Source organism: Nematostella vectensis, chromosome 6, assembly GCF_932526225.1.
Source record: "Nematostella vectensis chromosome 6, jaNemVect1.1, whole genome shotgun sequence".
In the NCBI taxonomy this organism is placed as follows: Eukaryota; Metazoa; Cnidaria; class Anthozoa; order Actiniaria; family Edwardsiidae; genus Nematostella; species Nematostella vectensis.
This window is the reverse complement of record NC_064039.1, coordinates 10,875,449-10,894,798: the sequence shown is the minus strand read 5'-3', so window position 1 is coordinate 10,894,798 and position 19,350 is coordinate 10,875,449. Positions and strand designations below refer to the sequence as shown.

At 39.6% G+C, this 19,350-nt stretch overlaps 3 protein-coding genes across 3 annotated transcripts; 2 read left to right on the top strand and 1 right to left on the bottom strand.

Annotated features, from left to right (window-relative positions):
• Positions 1-259: 259 nt before the first annotated feature.
• LOC116611619 (alpha-1,6-mannosyl-glycoprotein 2-beta-N-acetylglucosaminyltransferase) lies at positions 260-8,005 on the top strand. The gene is made up of 8 exons (XM_048728916.1): positions 260-1,220; positions 2,427-2,524; positions 2,642-2,741; positions 3,392-3,522; positions 4,692-4,779; positions 5,148-5,237; positions 5,628-5,752; positions 6,585-8,005. Exons 1-8 carry the CDS (start codon positions 570-572, stop codon positions 6,796-6,798), a joined length of 1,497 nt encoding a protein of 498 aa, XP_048584873.1. The 5' UTR covers positions 260-569; the 3' UTR covers positions 6,799-8,005.
• On the bottom strand, positions 7,976-11,171 carry LOC5503793. Its single transcript, XM_032372012.2, has 3 exons — positions 11,015-11,171; positions 9,988-10,434; positions 7,976-8,789 (listed from the first exon to the last, which is right to left on the bottom strand). The coding sequence occupies exons 2-3, from the start codon at positions 10,424-10,426 to the stop codon at positions 8,650-8,652; spliced, it is 579 nt and encodes a 192-aa protein (XP_032227903.1). The 5' UTR covers positions 10,427-10,434; positions 11,015-11,171; the 3' UTR covers positions 7,976-8,649.
• An 840-nt stretch (positions 11,172-12,011) lies between these two features.
• LOC5503790 (SH3 and PX domain-containing protein 2B) lies at positions 12,012-19,250 on the top strand. Its single transcript, XM_032372010.2, has 12 exons — positions 12,012-12,165; positions 12,478-12,558; positions 13,302-13,377; positions 14,014-14,090; positions 14,517-14,608; positions 15,009-15,034; positions 15,330-15,458; positions 15,565-15,678; positions 15,840-15,957; positions 16,057-16,217; positions 16,295-16,332; positions 16,952-19,250. Exons 1-12 carry the CDS (start codon positions 12,094-12,096, stop codon positions 18,557-18,559), a joined length of 2,592 nt encoding a protein of 863 aa, XP_032227901.2. The 5' UTR covers positions 12,012-12,093; the 3' UTR covers positions 18,560-19,250.
• Positions 19,251-19,350: the final 100 nt, after the last annotated feature.

The following is a 19,350-nucleotide window of genomic DNA, read 5'->3' as shown; positions in this document are numbered from 1 at the left end:
GGCAGGTATCCCGCTTTGTGCTACTACGAAAAGGTATAAATTGCGCACTATCTGTAAAAAAAAAAACGAGAGAAAACTATTAAAGTATATGCTGACTCAGTGGGTCTAGATGTTATAGGATCTTCTTGCTGTACAGTTGTATGCAGCGCTTTTCTCACGCTTTTTGCATCGTTTTTCTCAAGTATTCAATCCGGGATACTAAGGAAGTATATCCGTCACGCCACAACCGACGACGTCACTTCCCAGACCTTGAGCTGCTGTGTAGTGTCACGCTCTGCCCACTTGCCACCATGAGCCCATCCAACAAGGATCTACTGCAATTTTTCTGCCTCTTGCTCCGGCAAAGCATTCCTTAGTTGGTGTCAGAGGGAAAGAAGACTAAACGGAGCCATTTTGACATTTAATTCGCTGCTGGCAGTGATAATAGTGGGATTTAGTATTATTTTGTTAGCTTGTGTTTGCTGGACGATATGGCGGCAGCTCGAATGTTTGGCGATGATAAATGAAGACTTTAAAATACAACAGCGCTTAGCATTGGAATCTATCCATTGGACGCCTAAGAGGCTGCAATGTTGTTTAAAATGTTTATTCCTTCACGAGGGATGCTGTCATTTCGATACAGAGGTACAACCATACGGACATCGGCATTCAAACTTTTTGTGATAGTGTTTTGTACCGTAAGCATGGTTTTGTTTATGCGTTTGCAAGGATTGTTTTTGTCAATGCCACTCACCGAAGAAAAACATCTATCCGGAAGCAAATCGCTTACCATCGACCACGAACATATAGGACGTTACCCAGTAGCGAGAACTACTTCAAATTTACAAGAACCCCCAAGCATACGAAGTATGATCGACACAGAGAAGTCAATTTTACAAAACGACCTATCCTTTGCGTCGAAAACAATTCCTACGCCTTATAATTTACCCTCGCTCCAATTGAACATGAAAGAATCTACTGTAGATGTCGAAAAAATAAGGAAATACGTTCAAGAAATAAATAACCGAAAAGAGATAAGAAACCTTGAAAAGTTTCCTGGATCACTACGCGATAATTCTTTGGTGATTATAGTTCAAGTTCACAACAGACCTGACTACTTTTCCCAGCTAATTCGTTCCTTGGGACGCGCTAGGGGCATTCAAAACACCCTTCTAGTTATCAGCCATGATTTTTACAACGAGGAGATGGACAAAATAGCGAAGGCCATTGATTTCTGCAAGGTAATTTTGTTGTTGTAATTTTGGTCTTAATATTTACCCAAATTTTACTGGAAGCATTTAGTGGGCGCGCGCAATTAGCGATATTTCACTTTTCGAAATTCTTAGTGCGTGTTTCTAGTTTCTTTTTTAAATGTATATACGTATTTGTCAGTCTTCTATAGGTATTGTGCATTTTAGTTTTTTTTTCAATTTCTTATTAGAATTGGGTGATAATTTGTTATTTGTAAATCAGATCCAGCTATAATTATTTTTCTTCCAATATGGAAATTGCATTATTTCCTTTACGTCAGCACTCCATTACATGATTATTATTTTGATAAAAAGCCACAATTTTAACCTAGCTCGTTTTTTCAAGATTTTGTCACTGTTACAACGAAACGTTGGTGTTAAAAATATAAATGCAAAACAATGATTGTAATGTAAATAAGATATTTTCGCTTTAGGTTTGTTTCCACGGGGATACATTTGTTTTAAAAAGAAAACTACATGTTTTGACTCAAGTTATTCTCTTTGATTCGTTTGATATTTACCACAACAAAATAGTTTCTCTTTTACGTTAAAAACAAGATATACAGGTACCAATTTGTTACCTGTGAAAGTAGCTGAAATCCTCTTTAAATTATTACTGATACAGTAGTAATTATTGTGTTACCAAGCATTCACATAGAATGGGAGTAATTTCGCCGACGATTGCATAGCAAATAAGTTTTTGTCAATGTGTGAAGCTTGCTTTTTGCTATTCATACATGTTTCGTTTCTTTTTTCACTCTATCATATGACTACAAGCTCATTACTACTAAGTACAATTTAGCAATAAATGCCATAAATCCAGAGACTTTATCAAAACTCTGTCAAGGTTATAGGGAATGATCAAGGTTTTTTTAGTGATTTTTATGGTTTTCAAATGATTAGGGACCATTTAAAGATGTGTTGATTTCCTCTATTGGTTGATTGAGGTATTTGAAATTAAGGATTCCTAACACCCAAGTTCCTTTGATATACCATAATAAACTTCCCTTTGGGCTTATTAGAGCTTTTTAGATGTGATTTTAATGTATAGTCTCTTAGTCTTTTAAGTTGCCATTTTAATGTTTAGTCTCAGTATTTTTTTTTTTTATATTCATTGCTTGTATCAATTTTTTTAGGGGATATTAGCCTATTGATGCAAAGGAAAGTCATGCCTGACTGATTCCATGTGCTTTCTAGGTCTTGCAGATATTCTTTCCGTACTCCATGCAGCTTTACCCAGATCAATTTCCAGGGACTGATCCAAAGGATTGTCCAAGGGATGTTACTAAAGAGAAGTAAGAAATCACTAAATATGCAGTAGAACCAATGTTCACAAACTGCAAGGTAGCCAGTATAAAGCTTTGCTTATCCTTACAATAACCATAGATAAATCTTTGCTTTTTTGTCATCAGAGCAAAGATAATGAAGTGTAAAAATGCAGACCATCCGGACAAGTATGGTCATTTCAGAGAGGCCAAGTTTACCATGACAAAGCACCACTGGTGGTGGAAGGTGTGTTTTTTGCTGATGCAGTTTTATAAAATCTTGAGAGGCTTGTAAAGTCACAGCAAGAGCTCCCTTTAGGCCCATCTGGCCACAATCTATAAGCGCATCTACTGTTATTGCTTGCATTAGCATCTCCCCAAATATATTGCTTGCCTAAGGTGGAAAAAATTGAATAAGTGACCCTTGGTACTTAATGGACTCCACTTTTTAGACTTCATAAAAAGAACAAGGAAAGCAATGACAACTAGCAGTCTTATGATAATGATGATGATGATGATGATGATGAAAATTATGATGAAAATGATGATGAAAATGTTGGTAATGATAATGAAAATGAAAATGATAATGAAAATGACAGTGACAATGACAATGACAATGACAATGACAATGACAATGACAATGATAATGATAATGATAATGATAATGATAATGATAATGATAATGATAATGATAATGATAATACTATAAGTAGTAGTAGTAGTGGTGGTGGTGGTAGTAGTAGTCGTAGTAATTATTTATTCACATTTTGCCTTAGCAGGTCAAAATTACAATTATTACATATTTGCAGTCAAGAAAAAGTCAAATCTTAAAACCATATCTTAAAACCATCCAGACTAATTTGTTGTCCATCTTGATTTGTATTGGTTACTCTGTAGGCTAATACTGTTTTTGATGGCTTGAACATCACCAAGTATTATAATGGGCCAGTTCTATTCCTGGAAGAGGACCATTATGCAGCACCAGACTTTTACCATATTATGAGACAGCTCTATCATGCTAAGCAAAGGTAGGCTCATATGCCACCCCCATATGTTATGAGACAGCTCTATCATGCTAAGCAAAGGTAAGCTCATATGCTACCCCCATATGTTATGAGATGTTATGAGCTCTATCATGCTAAGCAAAGGTAGGCTCATATGCTACCCCCATATGTTATGAGACAGCTCTATCATGCTAAGCAAAGGTAAGCTCATATGCTACCCCAATATGTTATGACAGCTCTATCATGCTAAGCAAGGGTAGGCTCATATGCTACCCTAATATGTTATGAGACAGCTCTATCATGATAAGCAAGGGTAGGCTCATATGCTACCGCCATATGTTATGAGACAGCTCTATCATGCTAAGCAAGGGTAGGCTCATATGCCACCCCCATATGTTATGAGACAGCTCTATCATGCTAAGCAAGGGTAGGCTTATATCCCACCCCCATATGTTATGAGACAGCTTTATCATGCTAAGCAATAATAGCCTCATATGCTACCCCCATAGTTATGAGACAGCTCTATCATGATAAGCAAGGGTAGGCTCATATGCGACCGCCATATGTTATGAGACAGCTCTATCATGATAAGCAAGGGTAGGCTCATATGCGACCGCCATATGTTATGAGACAGCTCTATCATGATAAGCAAGGGTAGGCTCATATGCGACCCCAATATGTTATGAGACAGCTCTATCATGATAAGCAAGGGTAGGCTCATATGCCACCCCCATATGTTATGAGACAGCTCTATCATGATAAGCAAGGGTAGGCTCATATGCTACCCCAATATGTTATGATGAGACAGCTCTATCATGATAACCAAGGGTAGGCTCATATGCTACCCCAATATGTTATGATGAGACAGCTCTATCATGCTAAGCAAGGGTAGGCTCATATGCCACCCCAATATGTTATGAGAAGCTCTATCATGCTATTCAAAGATGGATTTATCCCACATCTAAAATGGTAAAATTGTTTTCTGAGGGAGAACATGAAGCATGCCTATATTTTCAATTTAGTACATGTGCTTTATCAATATGAGTTGAGTAAGATCCATTAAGTATCTCAAATTAACCAAATATGAGACTAATGGCACTCAGAACAACTGTAACACACCTAGCAAGTTTGAATGTATCCTGACGTTTACCTTGATGAGGCTATTCATGGTTTGTACTTTGATTTATCGACAGTGATGCTAGCTGTGCAAATGGCTGTGATATCATGACTCTGGGGACATATACTGTCCCTGCAGACTATAAAGAGGCTGGAGAGGAAAAGGTGGGACAATTATGCTGTGTATTAACTATACTTGGTCATAAATGTGGGGAGGGCATGGGTGTGACAGCCTTAGGAGAAGGGGAAAGGGTCATAAATGCTAAACTGTAATTCTAAATGTATCTTTCATCCTCAAAGTAGGTTACCAGACACAATAGGTTTGGGCATCTCGGCTTGTCACCCCCATAAGCCCATTGGCGTATTCCCCTAAGGCCTCCCTCAGCTTATACCCCAGGTTCCCCTTATCTCACCCTCCCCCCCCCCCCCTGGTTATTCCCTTGTGACATGTGAATGTCTATAACCTTTAAAGAGTTTTCTAATAATGTATTTATTTATATTCCTCCAATTATAGTTTTTGTGTTATTTTTCAGGTGGAATTAGTTCCTTGGAAGTCGGTCAAGCACAATATGGGGATGGCGTTTGACAGGAACACATGGAATAGGCTCAAAAACTGCAAAGAGGTGTTGTATAAATAAGGGGATTTATAACATGTTTAGTATTATTTTTATTATTATCTATGTGAAAAAAATTTAGAAGGACTTTTGTAAAATGTGGATTGCACAATCTCAGTCGATAAAATATGAGTAATTAAAAATTAGTTTCCTAATAATAAAGGCTCATAAGATAAATATTCCTGGCACAATTTCAAGTTGAACATCTGTGCTTGTATGCTATAACAAACAAGTGAAGTCTTTTATTATTTGCTCTAAATGCTGTACATACTTTGCACTCATTTGTGTTCAGATGTTTAACACATGTCTGTCTATTTTCTTTGCTTCACTGCCTATTTCTGTGACCAGATGTTTTCATTGCTTTCAAGTTAAAATACTGCTATTTCTGTGATTCATCAGATGTTTTGCAAATATGATGATTATAACTGGGATTGGACTCTGATGAGAATGAGCAAAACTTGTCTTGGCAAGCCCCTTCATGCGATGGTCATGAAAACCCCCAGGATGTTCCACATTGGGGAATGGTTAGTAGCACACTGCAAGTACACACTCCAGGTTCAGGGACAGTATATGGCGTACCTTATCATAACTATGAGATCTATTTCAGAGTTAACATAGAGGCAAAGCATGGAGAAGTTAGTAAGATTTTGAAGAAATTACTTGGAACCTTTCTTCCTTATGTATCTATCTTAGTGGTGTGTGATCTTCTGTGGTATAATAGCCTAGTGATTTTCTGTGGTAAGCTAGCCTGCTAGCCGGCTCTTCGGAGTTTGGGGATTCCTGTGGAAGTGGGGAAAGGAGAATTCAGAAACTCCTGAGAGCTGGCTGACAGGCTAGTGGTATACCAATCAGAAGAAGCAGGAACAAAAGTTTATACTTGTCTTGCATTATAAGGTTCTCTACATAAAATTCATTTAAATTTGTATCATACTTTAAAACCCCAAAACGTGTGACTCATGCTATAATTTTAAGTTTTGGCCAATCAAATGTCTAGTATTCACAAAAGACATTTTTGGCACGCCATCACGTGTCGTTCATGTCGCCTAGTTCTTACATGGAGAATTGTTCAAGACAAAGACATTAACAAGTTTACAAAGGTTATGTGTTTATTTCAAAATGTTAAAATCTCTAAATTTACTTTGCATGCGAAATGCGACAGGGTCGACTGTATGTCTCAAATCATGGCCTGTGGAGCACCCCAAGAAGTGGGATGGGACTTCAGATCAACGTAGTAGTAATTCTGTTCAAAAATGCGCCTAAAAGTGAACTCTTCCCCCTCTTCTCCTTTACTATTGCTAGTTTTTTCTAAGAAAGCTTACTTGCATTCATTCCCTCTGTTTTTTTTTTTTACTTTAGTGGTTTGCATCACAAGAAAAAGCAGTGTGATCCACAGAAAAGCATTGCTCGCGTTAACACCATAATCAACAACAACGAGCGCAGCTTCTACCCTGAGTCCCTCATTTTAGAGCAGAAGCATAGCGTACCTAGTAATCATGGGCAACCAAACGGAGGGTGGGGCGACACGAGGGACCACGCCCTTTGTCTGACCTATGATAAAAGCGCTAGGTGACACAAGCTAGGGCTCATCAATAGGATAAGAAAAACAGTCAATTTTTATAGGCTAAAATTTTTATAAAGAGATTTATAGCAAAAGCTATATTTTGAAAATGAACCTTTTTGACAGCAGGTGAATATTGTCTGCGAATCTAGTCTAGGTGTTTAGCGAGTCTTGGTATGTCAGTCACTGTCTTGCTCTGCAGGGCCGTAGCAGGGGGTGGGGCACTGGGGGGCATGTACCCCCTCAGTATTTAAAAAAAATAACAACACAATGACCAGTAGGGGCGTGGTCGTGCCCCCCATATTTCTTAATGTTTCTGTATTGTGCCCCCCCCCCCATTTTATCGAGGTCTGCTACGGCTCTGCTTTGTGTCTTTCAAGTGGAGTTCATGTCAGTTTAGTTGAAGCAGTATTGCCAAACAAGAATGGATCTAATCTTATTTTTGGCAGCAGATCGATTCCCACAAAGTGATAAACAAATGATGTATTCCGAGGAAATCAATTTAAGAATGTCGCCTTCATTAATAAATTATCATTTAAAAATAAGGAAACTCTGTAATAGCTGTTAATTAATTTTGTACATTATTTATACCCGCAAAGCTGCGGTGACAAGACATTCACAAACATACGTGGTAGATGTACAGATTATTTTTACCTTATTTGTGTAGAATATCTATATAAAGCAGCCGATGAAGCGAGGAACGGTGTTGCTTAAATTGAAATGTTCACTGGGAAGTCAAAAGTGTTAAGAGTTCCTCTCGCACTGCCGTCGCTTTTCCACTAGTGACCACTAGCGCTCACTGTCACCCCTCCCCCTCGGGGTGTTTTGTAATCAAGGCCGTATACCTTACCCTGGTTCCAGAGCCTCAAACGTCTCTCTATTTAGTGGCCAGCGAGGTTGAGACGTTGAGACGAGTCAACCTTGCTGGCCACTAACTAGAGAGACGTTCGAGGCTCTGGAACCAGGGTATATACTCCCCTCCCCCCTGAGGGGGAACGTAATTAGGTGATAGCATAATTTTCACGCACTAACTTTTAAAATTCACCGATATTCGCTTTTGTAACAAAATAATCGAGGCTTCTCTTGTATCTCATTAGAAACTTGCTTCATCGGTAGATAACTGTCTATAGTTGAGATATAAGTAATAAAAGAAATACTGAAGTTGTAAAAAAAAAATGTAAAGCGAGAATTAGCGAAAGTAAAATACTCCATTTAATAACCACTATACGTTATTAATTCCAGATCATGTCCCAACAGCGTTAGTACAGAAATAACTCTAGATTCAAGAAGTATGCATTCCTGTTATTTTATATATTTATATAAAAACAGCATCAAGGTACACGTAATCCTGCCAGAGGAAAGTGCGCTTTTTATAAAAACCTAGGCTCTTTTTCCAGCCGTCGATAGGCTCACAGAGACGAGCTGGAAATTGAGCCTAATAATTACCTGGATAACAAATAGGGCGAGACGCTGAATCCGTAACGTTTTGAACGAGACTCTAAATCTCCCCTCACTCTCGTATTCATATTCAAGGCTTACATAATAACAAGACAACTCTTTACGGTGTTAAGAATTAGACCAATGGATGGCCATAAAAAATGAAACTCTACCACTGGAGGACATGCTCAAAGACGCAATCCATGAGTACTTTTTTGATTACCAAGGGAGATAAACACTATTATTCCTCGTCCCATAATACGTATCGTCCTATTACAGTTGTTGACAGCACATCCTCAGGGACCCAGGGCCAAGGAGACCGAAAGCGGGAAGACGAGGAAGGAGAGGATGTTGACAGCTATCCCGCGGGTTTCGTGGTGATGTCACCGTGAGGCTGACAGCTATCCCGCGGGTTTCGTGGTGATGTCACCGTGAGGCTATTTCCTGGTTTCGCCGCTGTAGCCTCTGTTCGATGTCATTGAGATCTTGCTCGCGCGCATGCTCATACACAAGCTCCATTGCTTTGCCGACCTTGTCATTCGCCTTGATGAACTGGTTAGCTTCATCTGAGGAAAAGGCATTAAAGAATGTTGATCAACCACTCATCTTATTGTTCACAATTGAATATACAACGTTTCATTGCCAATAAAACTTCAAAATATCCATCAACTTTGAACGATTGAAGTCTGATACTTATTAATCATGAAAAATTCTCAGTTACTTGCTTGAATTAGCCGACGGAAATGGACTCTTTAACTTTAGGTATTATGTGGAAACATAAAATGGCGGCGTGATTGGCCTTCTTTATAGCCGATTTCGATGTATCGCATTTTCAAAACATCGAATTGTTTTTGGGATTCTCTGTTCCGTCAGTTAAACCATTCTGAGCCAATCAGAGTCTCGTTTTGTGCACTTCCCTGGCTTCCCTCTCGGACGAAAACCAGTGTGAACAACTGCACTAGGCGAGAGATGGCAAGAATCTGATATAAGGGTCGAAATGATGAACACAGCACCGCGGAACTTGTAATGCTGAACCTATAAACACCGAGACGACCCTTCACGCGATACAGTACCATCACGACACGATACCATCACGACACGGTATAATAACATCGCAATACAAGTTTCACGATAAAATACCTTCACGAAATAAAACAGCCACGACACGACACAGTACCCTCACGACACGATACAATACCATCACGACACGATACTGTACTATCACGAGACGACACAACACAGCCACGACAAGTAGAGTCACGATACGATAAACTGTGCAATATCTTCTCGACACAGCACAAACCTTCAAGACATGACAAGGTGCATATATTCACGACACGACGTTCAACACAGTCCATGTACTACACGCTGTAAGTACCGTCACCATGACATGCTGACATGGCACCTTTTTATTATGTGGGGGAGGGAGGAACCTCTCAATAACAGAAAGGAGACAGAAATGATCGTATAATTTTAGAGTATAAAATTCTACTATCTTCTATCCCTAACTGGGTGTTCAAATTTTTCCTCTTCGGCTTTTTCTTAAGGGGTCGCACTCAAGTGGATCATCACATCCTAAATATGCAACTAGACATGAATGTAGTCAGAAGAGAGATGTGCTCGATGGTGGCGTCAAAAGGACCACAATTTGTTTTCAGTGCTCAGAATTTTTCTCGAACACACTTAATGTGCCTACCTTTTAGGGGTAAGAATTGCTGTCAGGATTGGTACCATTAATTCGTGTGTCATCTATATAATACTCACTTGTAGACTTGCCCTTGAACATGATCTCATTCAGTGGAAACTCCTTGATCGCTTTCACTGGTCTCTTCTTTGTCGCTGTCGTCTTTTTCGATTTACTAGTTTGATCTCTTTTGACACTTTTAGTGGCTTTTGGCTTTAATACCTCCCGGACATTCTTTGCATCGACAGCCAGGGTCTTTCTTCCTGGAATAGATTGCCTTACTTTTCCAGGATTTGACCTCTTTATCTGCTCAGTTTTACCAGGCTGCTTAGTGTCTTTATTGAGGTGTTGGTTTGGATGGAGATGCCCAGGGTTGATCTTATGGGTCACCTTGTCTTGTGCTGGGGAAGCCTTTGATTGGCGTTTAGGGTCAGTAACTCTAGCTTTCGGTACAGCGCATTGCGATATTGAAAGTATAAGGAACAGAAGAACTGACCAGAACAACGCCGGGATTTGCATCTCCAGGCCTGGGAAATATTAGATAAAGATTAGTTTCTGATTAGTATCTGTTTAGTATCTAAGAAATTTTAGTATCTAGGATCACCGCGGTATTGAATCCGTTACTAACTCGAGCTGAACGCCCACTCGCGTTTTAGAGTAGTACTTATCCTTTATTATAATGGAAGTATTCGCGGGAACAGCTAAGAGTTCTAAACAAAAAAAAATATATATATATATATGTTATACAATTAGTTTTAGGGTAAAATAAATATGCCGCAAATCGCCTTTGGTTAGTTATGTATGATTGGTATAAAAACTACTCTTCCAAAACGGTACAGGGTATTCATTTAGAATGGTAAGCTCGAAATTCATTATTTCGATCCATTATTTTATCTGATGTGTGCATTTTGAGTGAAAATTTGGCATCATTTCCATTGTCAGTTATGGAGAGAATATCGTATACAGATCGAAGTTAAAAACACAAACTCGACTTTACGCTCTGTAGAACTCGCAGTTACTGTGGAACGCTATTCATTGTTTATATCTTATCGCCGCTTTGTTCAGTAGTTACGAAAACTCTTTTCTTTATAAAATAAGATTTCTTACCGGGCAGTATATAATGGGACAGTTGATTCGTTTAGAGCCAAATTTTGTCTTGCCGCCCTCGTCCCGGATTGCTCCTCCACCCAACAGCCGCAGAGTAAAAAGAGAGGGTGTTCGGGCTAAATCATTGATGCACACAACTCAAATTATGCAGACACGCATGGTTCACGTGAAAAGAGCAAATGTTATCAAAGTTAAGTGTACACTAGGCTTTGTTAAAACAATGGTTAGTGGGCTTAGCTCGCTAATGAAATTCTAGTTTATCTAAGCAGAAAATTACGCAATTTTGACACTGTTGTTATATACCGCCAATGAAAAGTCCTAACGAAGTCATTACGCGATTATACTCATGCATGCTTTGCATACTAGGGAATTCATGTTTCATGGACATTGGTCTCGCTTTGTTTTTTTGTTCGACTCCTTTCCATTTCGGCATCTCTCAGGCGCTTTCTCATAATCGCGATTTTCGGGATCCTTCAAACTTTGAAATGATAAAGAATTACACAGAAAAAGAACTAATCCCTGATGTATTCATGTCGTCAATAGTTTCATAGTCGAATGTTGAGCGAAATGACTGCGTGGGCGTCACTTAAACTTTTCTACTAAAACATCTAGCAACTGCATCTGTTCATAGGAACAGGACACACATTGTTATCACTAGCGGACGAATGTAATGTTAAGACCGAATCCTACATTCCCCAGTGCTGGGGCATTCCCCTCACCTCAGAGGTCACCACGCCTAGTTGCCCACGCGGAACCGTAATTCAACTAACTCCCAGTAACAGAATCCGCTATTATAGCGTCGGTAGCCATAACAAATAGGCAAAAGACCTTATAGTGAAATTAAATAGATTATGCATTTCCCTCGAAATGTGTGAAATATCGAAAAACGAGGTGGGGATACGCATAAAACTCTTCGCAAACTCTACAAATCTCCTACGGGGGGTCTAATCCATGACGTCACATGCATACATACTTCCGGTTTTGTTTGTAACTTCCGATTGTAAATTTTACAAAACGCGGGCTCATAAACTTCCGACTTCATTTGACTAGTGTTGAAGCTTGTACGTTGAAGGCGAAACATGACAAAAAGAACGATCAAAGATGTAAAAATTGTAGATGTACAGAAACGAAAAATACCAAGCAAGCACTATGTAAGTATTTTACATAAATCTGGTCTTATGAAATCGTTTAATTTTAAGAAATTAGTAAACTTTTCATGCGATTTGTTTGCAGAAATAATAGTCGCGTTGAAGCCGGGTTCTCTTCGGAATTCATAAATTTTTGTCATTTAAGTTGATCACTATAAACTAGCTATTGTTAGAGTTTATGTGTTGAATTTAATATCTTTTACTTATTGAATATGTATTATATAATGAAATGCACTCTTATAGGCACATTTTTATTCCAATCTTATTCATCAAGTTTAATTAAAAGTTGATGTTTCTTTTATTTTTATATCTAAGGTATATGTCATCAGCGTCACATGGTCGGATGGAAGTGTCAACGTTGTATATCGTAGATACAGCAAGTTCTTTGATCTCCAGGTAAATAATCACATGGAAAGATAACCCTGTACTTTAGCTACCAATCTACCATTTTCATATGCCAGATCATTTTCATTGAGAACTCTGTATATTTTTAATTGGCTAAGAGGCTGTATCGTGAGTTTTTTTTTTGGGAGGTATTATTGATATATGGAAAAACCTGTGATCAATGCCTTCTCTCCTCTCCCCAATCTACCATGTGCCTGGCTTCTCAATTAAATAAGATACTTAGAATCATATTTCCACATGAACGGGAATGCATTAGGGGCAAATTCACAGTTTAAAAAAAGGGTTGGTATAAGATGGCCAGACTTTTGTTTGAAACTGTGTTTGTTATAAATCATACAACAGAGCCATTAAGAAAATATTGGGGGGCACAGCCATGCCCCTTCTGGTCATTTATTTTATAATTTTCGAAAATTTTTAGGAGGCACACGCCCCCATTGCCTTACCCCCCTGCTACGGCCCTGTGCAGGGACGTTACTTTTACAATATGCAGTCGGCTGACATAAGGTTGTCTTCAACCGGCTTTGCAATTACGCAACAAGCCGCATTTAAGCATGGGCAAAAACCATTGTACCGACTGTATACTTAAAAGGAGACATCAACCATTCCTGTGTCTGCACCTGGTTCTGGTTTTTTTAAATATATTTCTATTATACTATAACTTATCTTGTCCCATTTTTACTAGTACTAGTTTAAATCCAGGCATTTGTCAGAATTAGTTACTAATTGCCTTACAGACTAAATTACTGGAGGAATTCCCAGATGAGGGAGGAGTAAAAGATCCATCAGCGAGAGTTTTGCCATTCCTTCCTGGTGAGAATTTTTCATTTAATTCAAGTATTCAAGACTTATCTTGACAAAGGCTTACAAGATGAGAAAAAAAAAAAACAAACACGCTGACAGAAAAAAAACTCTGCACATTTAACAAAATTACATGATGGTGCTTGTTAGTAGTTAAAGGATATTGCATATATGTAAAGCAGGTGTATTGTTTGCCTGACACCAAATGTCAGATAATTCAAATATTTTGTCACCAGGTGACATTTTTCATTATTCTATAAATCTTTTGTTTGTGCTTATTAGAAAGTGAAACATGATGGTGGTCAAATTCTCTTGACTGACTTAGTCAGTGACAGCTTGGAAGTCAGTTACTCAAAATTGATACCAAACCATAAGGTTGTTTTTAATGCAAATGAGTTCTGTGCTCAAGCAAAAGAAAGGTTCAATGTCACCCCTTTCTTTACAGATGTGTACCCAGGATTTGCTGAGGGGGTATGCAAGCATAGGTACCATAAGAAAAAAGGATAGTGTCTGACGATCTATCAATAAGAAATGACCCGCTTGTTGGCAGCCAGGGAGGGGGGGGGGTGTGCACCCTGCGCTCCCCCTTATGTATGCACCTGGTTTAGCTGTCAGTGTTTGAGAAACAATGTTTCTTTTTCTTTCAAGGTAAAATCCTATTTGGGAGAAGCCATGTGAGAGATGTTGCCGTAAAAAGAAAAGAGCCAATTCAAGAGTATTGTTCTGTAAGTAGCAAAAATTGTTTTTAAATGCAAAAGACAGGTTTTGTTCTGTACTGTACTAACTTTCACCACTAATACTTATGTGGAAGGCACCACAGAGCTAGGCTCCACATCAAGTGTGCCCTTGTGTGTATTGTTAGTAAGCACTGTCATTGAGGGTGGTCACTGCCAGAGGGTTTATTGCATCCCAGTGGTTCTTTTACATCCCTTCGGTTCAGGTTTGCATGAAGAGACGGGACCTCTGGTTTAGTGTCCTTATCTGAGAAGACTTGAAACCCGGGAGGATAATTTCAACAAACAACTCACAAATCAAGGCAGGAACCTGGGAAAAAATCCCCAGTTTAAGTCAGGATTCATCGGTGAGAGGCTAACACACTAGGCCATCCGTGCCTTTATGTTTATGTTGGTTTATATTTTTTTTGTTCTTAGAAACTGGTTGAGCTGCCTCCAAAGATTTCCCAGAGTGGTCTAGTGCTTAAATTCTTTGAGCCGAAACCAGAGGACATAGAGCTACCTTTAGAGTAAGTGTTATTTCAAGGACGGGAAAGGGCAGGGAGGGTGCTTGCCCCTTCTTCCCTGAGTAGATTTGTGTTTTTCTTACATGAGCCTATTGGTTTATGTACTATGTATTATGTATTAAGCATTACTGTTGCTTGATTAAAGACAATATTATAATTGTTTAACTGTTTGTATTCATTTCAAATGGTACTCTCGAAACCACCTCCCCACTTCAACACCCCTCTACTTTTGGTACGATCCTGTTGCCCCTGTTATTAGAGTATGCATTAATATTGGGAGGATCTGTAATATGGCTTGTCAAAATCATTGGGGAGTTTGGGCAGTGCCCCTCTGCCTGATATGCTACTTTTACTATTATTAAGTGTTTTATGCTAAGTTTTAAACTTTTTTCTCCAAATTCAGAAAAAAGAAGAAAAAGAAAGAGACAGGTAAGCTACTTTTCATGCTTATTAAAATCAATACCCCCTTTTCCATCTTATTACCCTTATTTACATCTTATTTACCATGTGGGTGGCCCAAGGGGCACTTAGAGTCATCCAACACCCCAAATTGGAGTTGTTTTTTTGTAAAAGATATTGGCAGATTGCCATGTCTCAGCTACACTGCTTAAAATGCTACACTGCTCAGAGTGCTCATTAATTGGTTCATCAAAGTGGTAATCACAATTAAACCACTTTTCATTCTACCGTTTTTTTTACTGCTTCTGTTTTTTTTTCTTCATAGCTGATGTAATCTCTGATCCCGTGAGTCTGGAACAATACGTTGCCATTGCTGATTATCAGAAACAGAACAGAAATGAGATTACCATGGTTGCAGGGGATATTGTGGAAGTAATAGATAAAAACGAAAATGGCGAGTAGCAAAACCTCTTTTGTCTTTTTGTCTCTAAACTGGTGTGTTGTGGTAATTTCATGTTTTGTTTCAGCAAGGTTTGTGCTAATTTCATGAAATTTTCTAGGTTGGTGGTTTGTGAATCTTGACGAGGAACAGGGATGGGTTCCTGCGGCATATCTGGAGTCAGTTGATGGTCATTCTGATGATGCAGCACCCATTGAAGGGCCTACTGTAGAAGGCAAGTACAATAAATGCATACTGTTTTGATGCAATAATGGATTAGAGTAAACACTTAGGTAATCAGAATAGTGCATCTGTCCTCTGTATATACCAGAGCGTGCAGATGTATCAATCCTTTGACTTTAGTAGTCCTTAACATTATGCTTTTCATATATTTAGTTGGTCAGTACATTACTACCACATCTCACAAGGCGGAACTGGATGACGAAATCACTTTTGAGACTGGTGTCATCGTATCAGTTATACAGAAGAACTTCGACGGCTGGTGGCTTATAAGGTACCTTAACCAACGTTACAGATAGAGAGCAATGCTTCTGGTTGTTCTTGGGACTTCCTCCATAGTTATTAACCCACCAAATGATTGGTTGATCTTCAGATATCAGGACAAGGAGGGCTGGGCACCAGCCATGTATCTCCGAAAGCCTGACCCGTCCCAGCTCCATGCGGCTCAGGCAGTCGGGGGGTTACCCAGCAAGGATCGTGTTGGGGCCGTCACAGCACCAGCGGCCGTGCGACCTGGGGTGAATCCTGTAACAGGTAATGAATAGATGTTTTAGATTCTTGGAAAAAATGTGATTCATCGCTACAATGCTATGTTGTTTTCCCTATCGCAGGAAACAAAGGCAAAAGAGTTCCACCAAGACAAGCGTCGGTGAGTATATTTGAATCAAGGAAATCAATTGCAGTATTCGTAAGGAACAAATTCGCAGTTACAGCGGCCGTTTGACCGCCAACCAATGAGAGTGCACCACAAAGCACCGGGCGTCAAAAAAGCATACAAGAGTTCCTTAGGAATATACACGCACTTAACCAAAAACAACGCAAAGCTAAGAAACAACTCGAACTCACAACTCGGTAGCTAGGAAGGCAATTCTCTTTGATGTTCTTTTGGTTGTGATCGGTCTAAGCTGAGACAGATACGTGATAGGTAAAATTTAAAAGCTGAGACAGATACGAGATAGGAAAACTAAAAAGCTGAGACAGATACGAGATAGGAAAAAATTAAAAGCTGAGACAGATGCAAAAAAACGATAAATTTTAAAGCTGAAACAGAAACTGTTGTGACTCGTAAACGAAAAGCACATAGTGTAAACGTGTGACTGGAAAAGGATATAATGAATGGGAGCTATGTTGCGCTTTGCTATATCCCACTCTCTCGATCACATCTTTGTTGAGTCAGCGATGCGACTTATCGATATCCCTCGACATATGAGTCCGTCGTGTAATCCGTTTTTTCCTTGCCTAACGCGGGTTTTGTTCCTTCCTATCAGGTGCGGCGATCAGTGAAGAAGCCCTTATCAATAACGAACTTCAGTTATGGAAAGGGCATCGAGGCGATGCCCGCTTTGAAGAGTCCCGATGCTGAATACTTCACAGTAGGGGAGTTTCGTGCGCTTGGGATCCAATCAGGTCTTGACTTCTCGAAAGGAGCATCCGTAGAAGTTTTGGATAAGAATCCAAACGGATGGTGGTACGGCAAGATCGACGGAAACGAAGGGTGGATCCCATCCTCTTATCTAGGCAAGAGGGAAAAGAGTGTAAAGAAGAAAGCGACGACGTCGCCTAAACCCGCACGATTCCAGGTTATTGATCCACCGAAAAATGCTAAACCTGTTTTTGGAGAATTGCACTCAAAACCTAAACCTGAGAGGCCTAAAATCCCTGATCATAACAGAAACACTGAACAAAAAGAGTCACCTAAGCCTTTACGGTTCCAAATCATTGATCCACCGAAAGATACTAAACCATCTTCGGGGATATCTACTTCTAAACGTATTCCCGAGAGACCAAAACCACCGGATCTGTCTGCTCGCATGAAAGCGAGCCCACCAAAGGCGCAAGAACTAAGAACCAAACCAAAACCAGTAATGCCTGACATTCCAGACACGGGTTCCAAGCCAAAACCGGCGCGACCACCAGTATCTAAGAAAATTACAATAATTCCTAATAATGAATTGTCGAATTCTTTTCAAAATGATTTAAAATCCGCGTTGAGATCTGCTGGGCCGAGTGCACATGGCGTTGAGGAGGTTTACGTTGCCAAGTCTGATTACGAAGATAAAAGCGATGGCGTGTTGTCCTTTAGGGAGGGAGACAATCTAGTTTTGATGGAGAAACGTGATGACGGATGGTGGTTTGTGCGGATGGGATCTAAAGAAGGCTGGGTACTGGGGAGTTATCTTGAGGCAAAAACACCAAAGGTAAACCAACCTCATGGTAAACCAGGCTCACCTAAAGTACAACCAAGAGATCTAAAACCTGCTCCTCCACCCCGACCCTCGCAACCATACTACCGCAACCAGACTCCTAAACCCAAACGGGATAAACCGGTGCCGATACCCAGATCCGCCCCGAAACCTGCTAAACCTGTTGGGAGACTCGATGTCACACTTTTCGAGTCGAAAATCCCAGTAGCTCCCCCTAGAGCCGAGAGTAAGGGTTATGTTCCTAAGGACACTGGTTCAGGTAAAACTGGAAATACGAAAGACGTTATAAGCGGAGTCAAGTCTTTGTGCGTAGCAAAAATGGATTATGTCCATGAAGGCGAAGATGCAATGAGTTTTAGTGAAGGCGAAGAGTTTGAATTCCTGGAAGATTCTCATTCAGGCTGGTGGCTAGTAAGAACCTTATCCGGCCAGGAAAATTGGGCACCAGCAAACTTCCTAGAAATGAAATCTCCAGAGTACGCCAAACAGGACAAACCGGCCAAACACGTTTACGTGGCCTTGGCATCGTACCATGACGAAGATGATGATGCGATTAGTTTTGATGAAGGCGATGAGATGGAGGTTGTGCAGCAGGACGACTCGGGATGGTGGCTCGTCAAGATCGCCGACAAGTCGGGCTGGGCTCCTTCAAACTTTTTAAAACAGCTTTAGTTCCACACCGAGGCAATAAGAGTAGATTCACGCCGATGTCAATAAGATAACACCAATGCCAACATGACTTATACTTAGACTCACGCAAATGCTAACAAACACAGAGTTTAGATTCACGCCAAGGCCAATAAGGTCATACAAATGCGAACATAACCTAGATATAAACAAGCGTAAAGGTGAAATTCATACGTGCCAACGAGTTTTGAATCATATTTTAAGAATTGTAATAATGTTCGGCTCACACCTATGTCATTACCGTTAGACTAAGGGTTGTTGCAGACTGATCATATACAAGGCGATGCTTCCTAAGGTATAACATTACATTGGTGTGGCTAGCCCTTAGAAAACGAGTGGGTCATATCATTTTTTACTTAAATTTTACCATATCTATAATTTTAAAAAAATACAAGGACATCATCGGAGAAAAGTTGTCTAACGTAACAATAATAACTAGGGAGTAGAAAAGAGGACATCCTTTAATTACCACTAAGTCCACTATCTTATATCTTGGATCTTATATTTCCTTGCTTAAAAAATGTTTAGTGTATTTTTTGATATTTTATTGCGAAAATTCTTGGCAATATGCAAACAGTTATTTATGATGCATGATGTATCCATCGATTTTATTTTCAGTGTGGCACAATGTAAATAAGAATAAAATCTAAATTATTTTAATAAATCGATAAAGATTTGTTGTGTCAATTTGATTTAAGCCTAAACGGGACTGTTATATAAAAGGTACTAGGATAAAAGGCTTTCCCATGAGGTTGTTGGCCCCCCTTGGCCGCCAA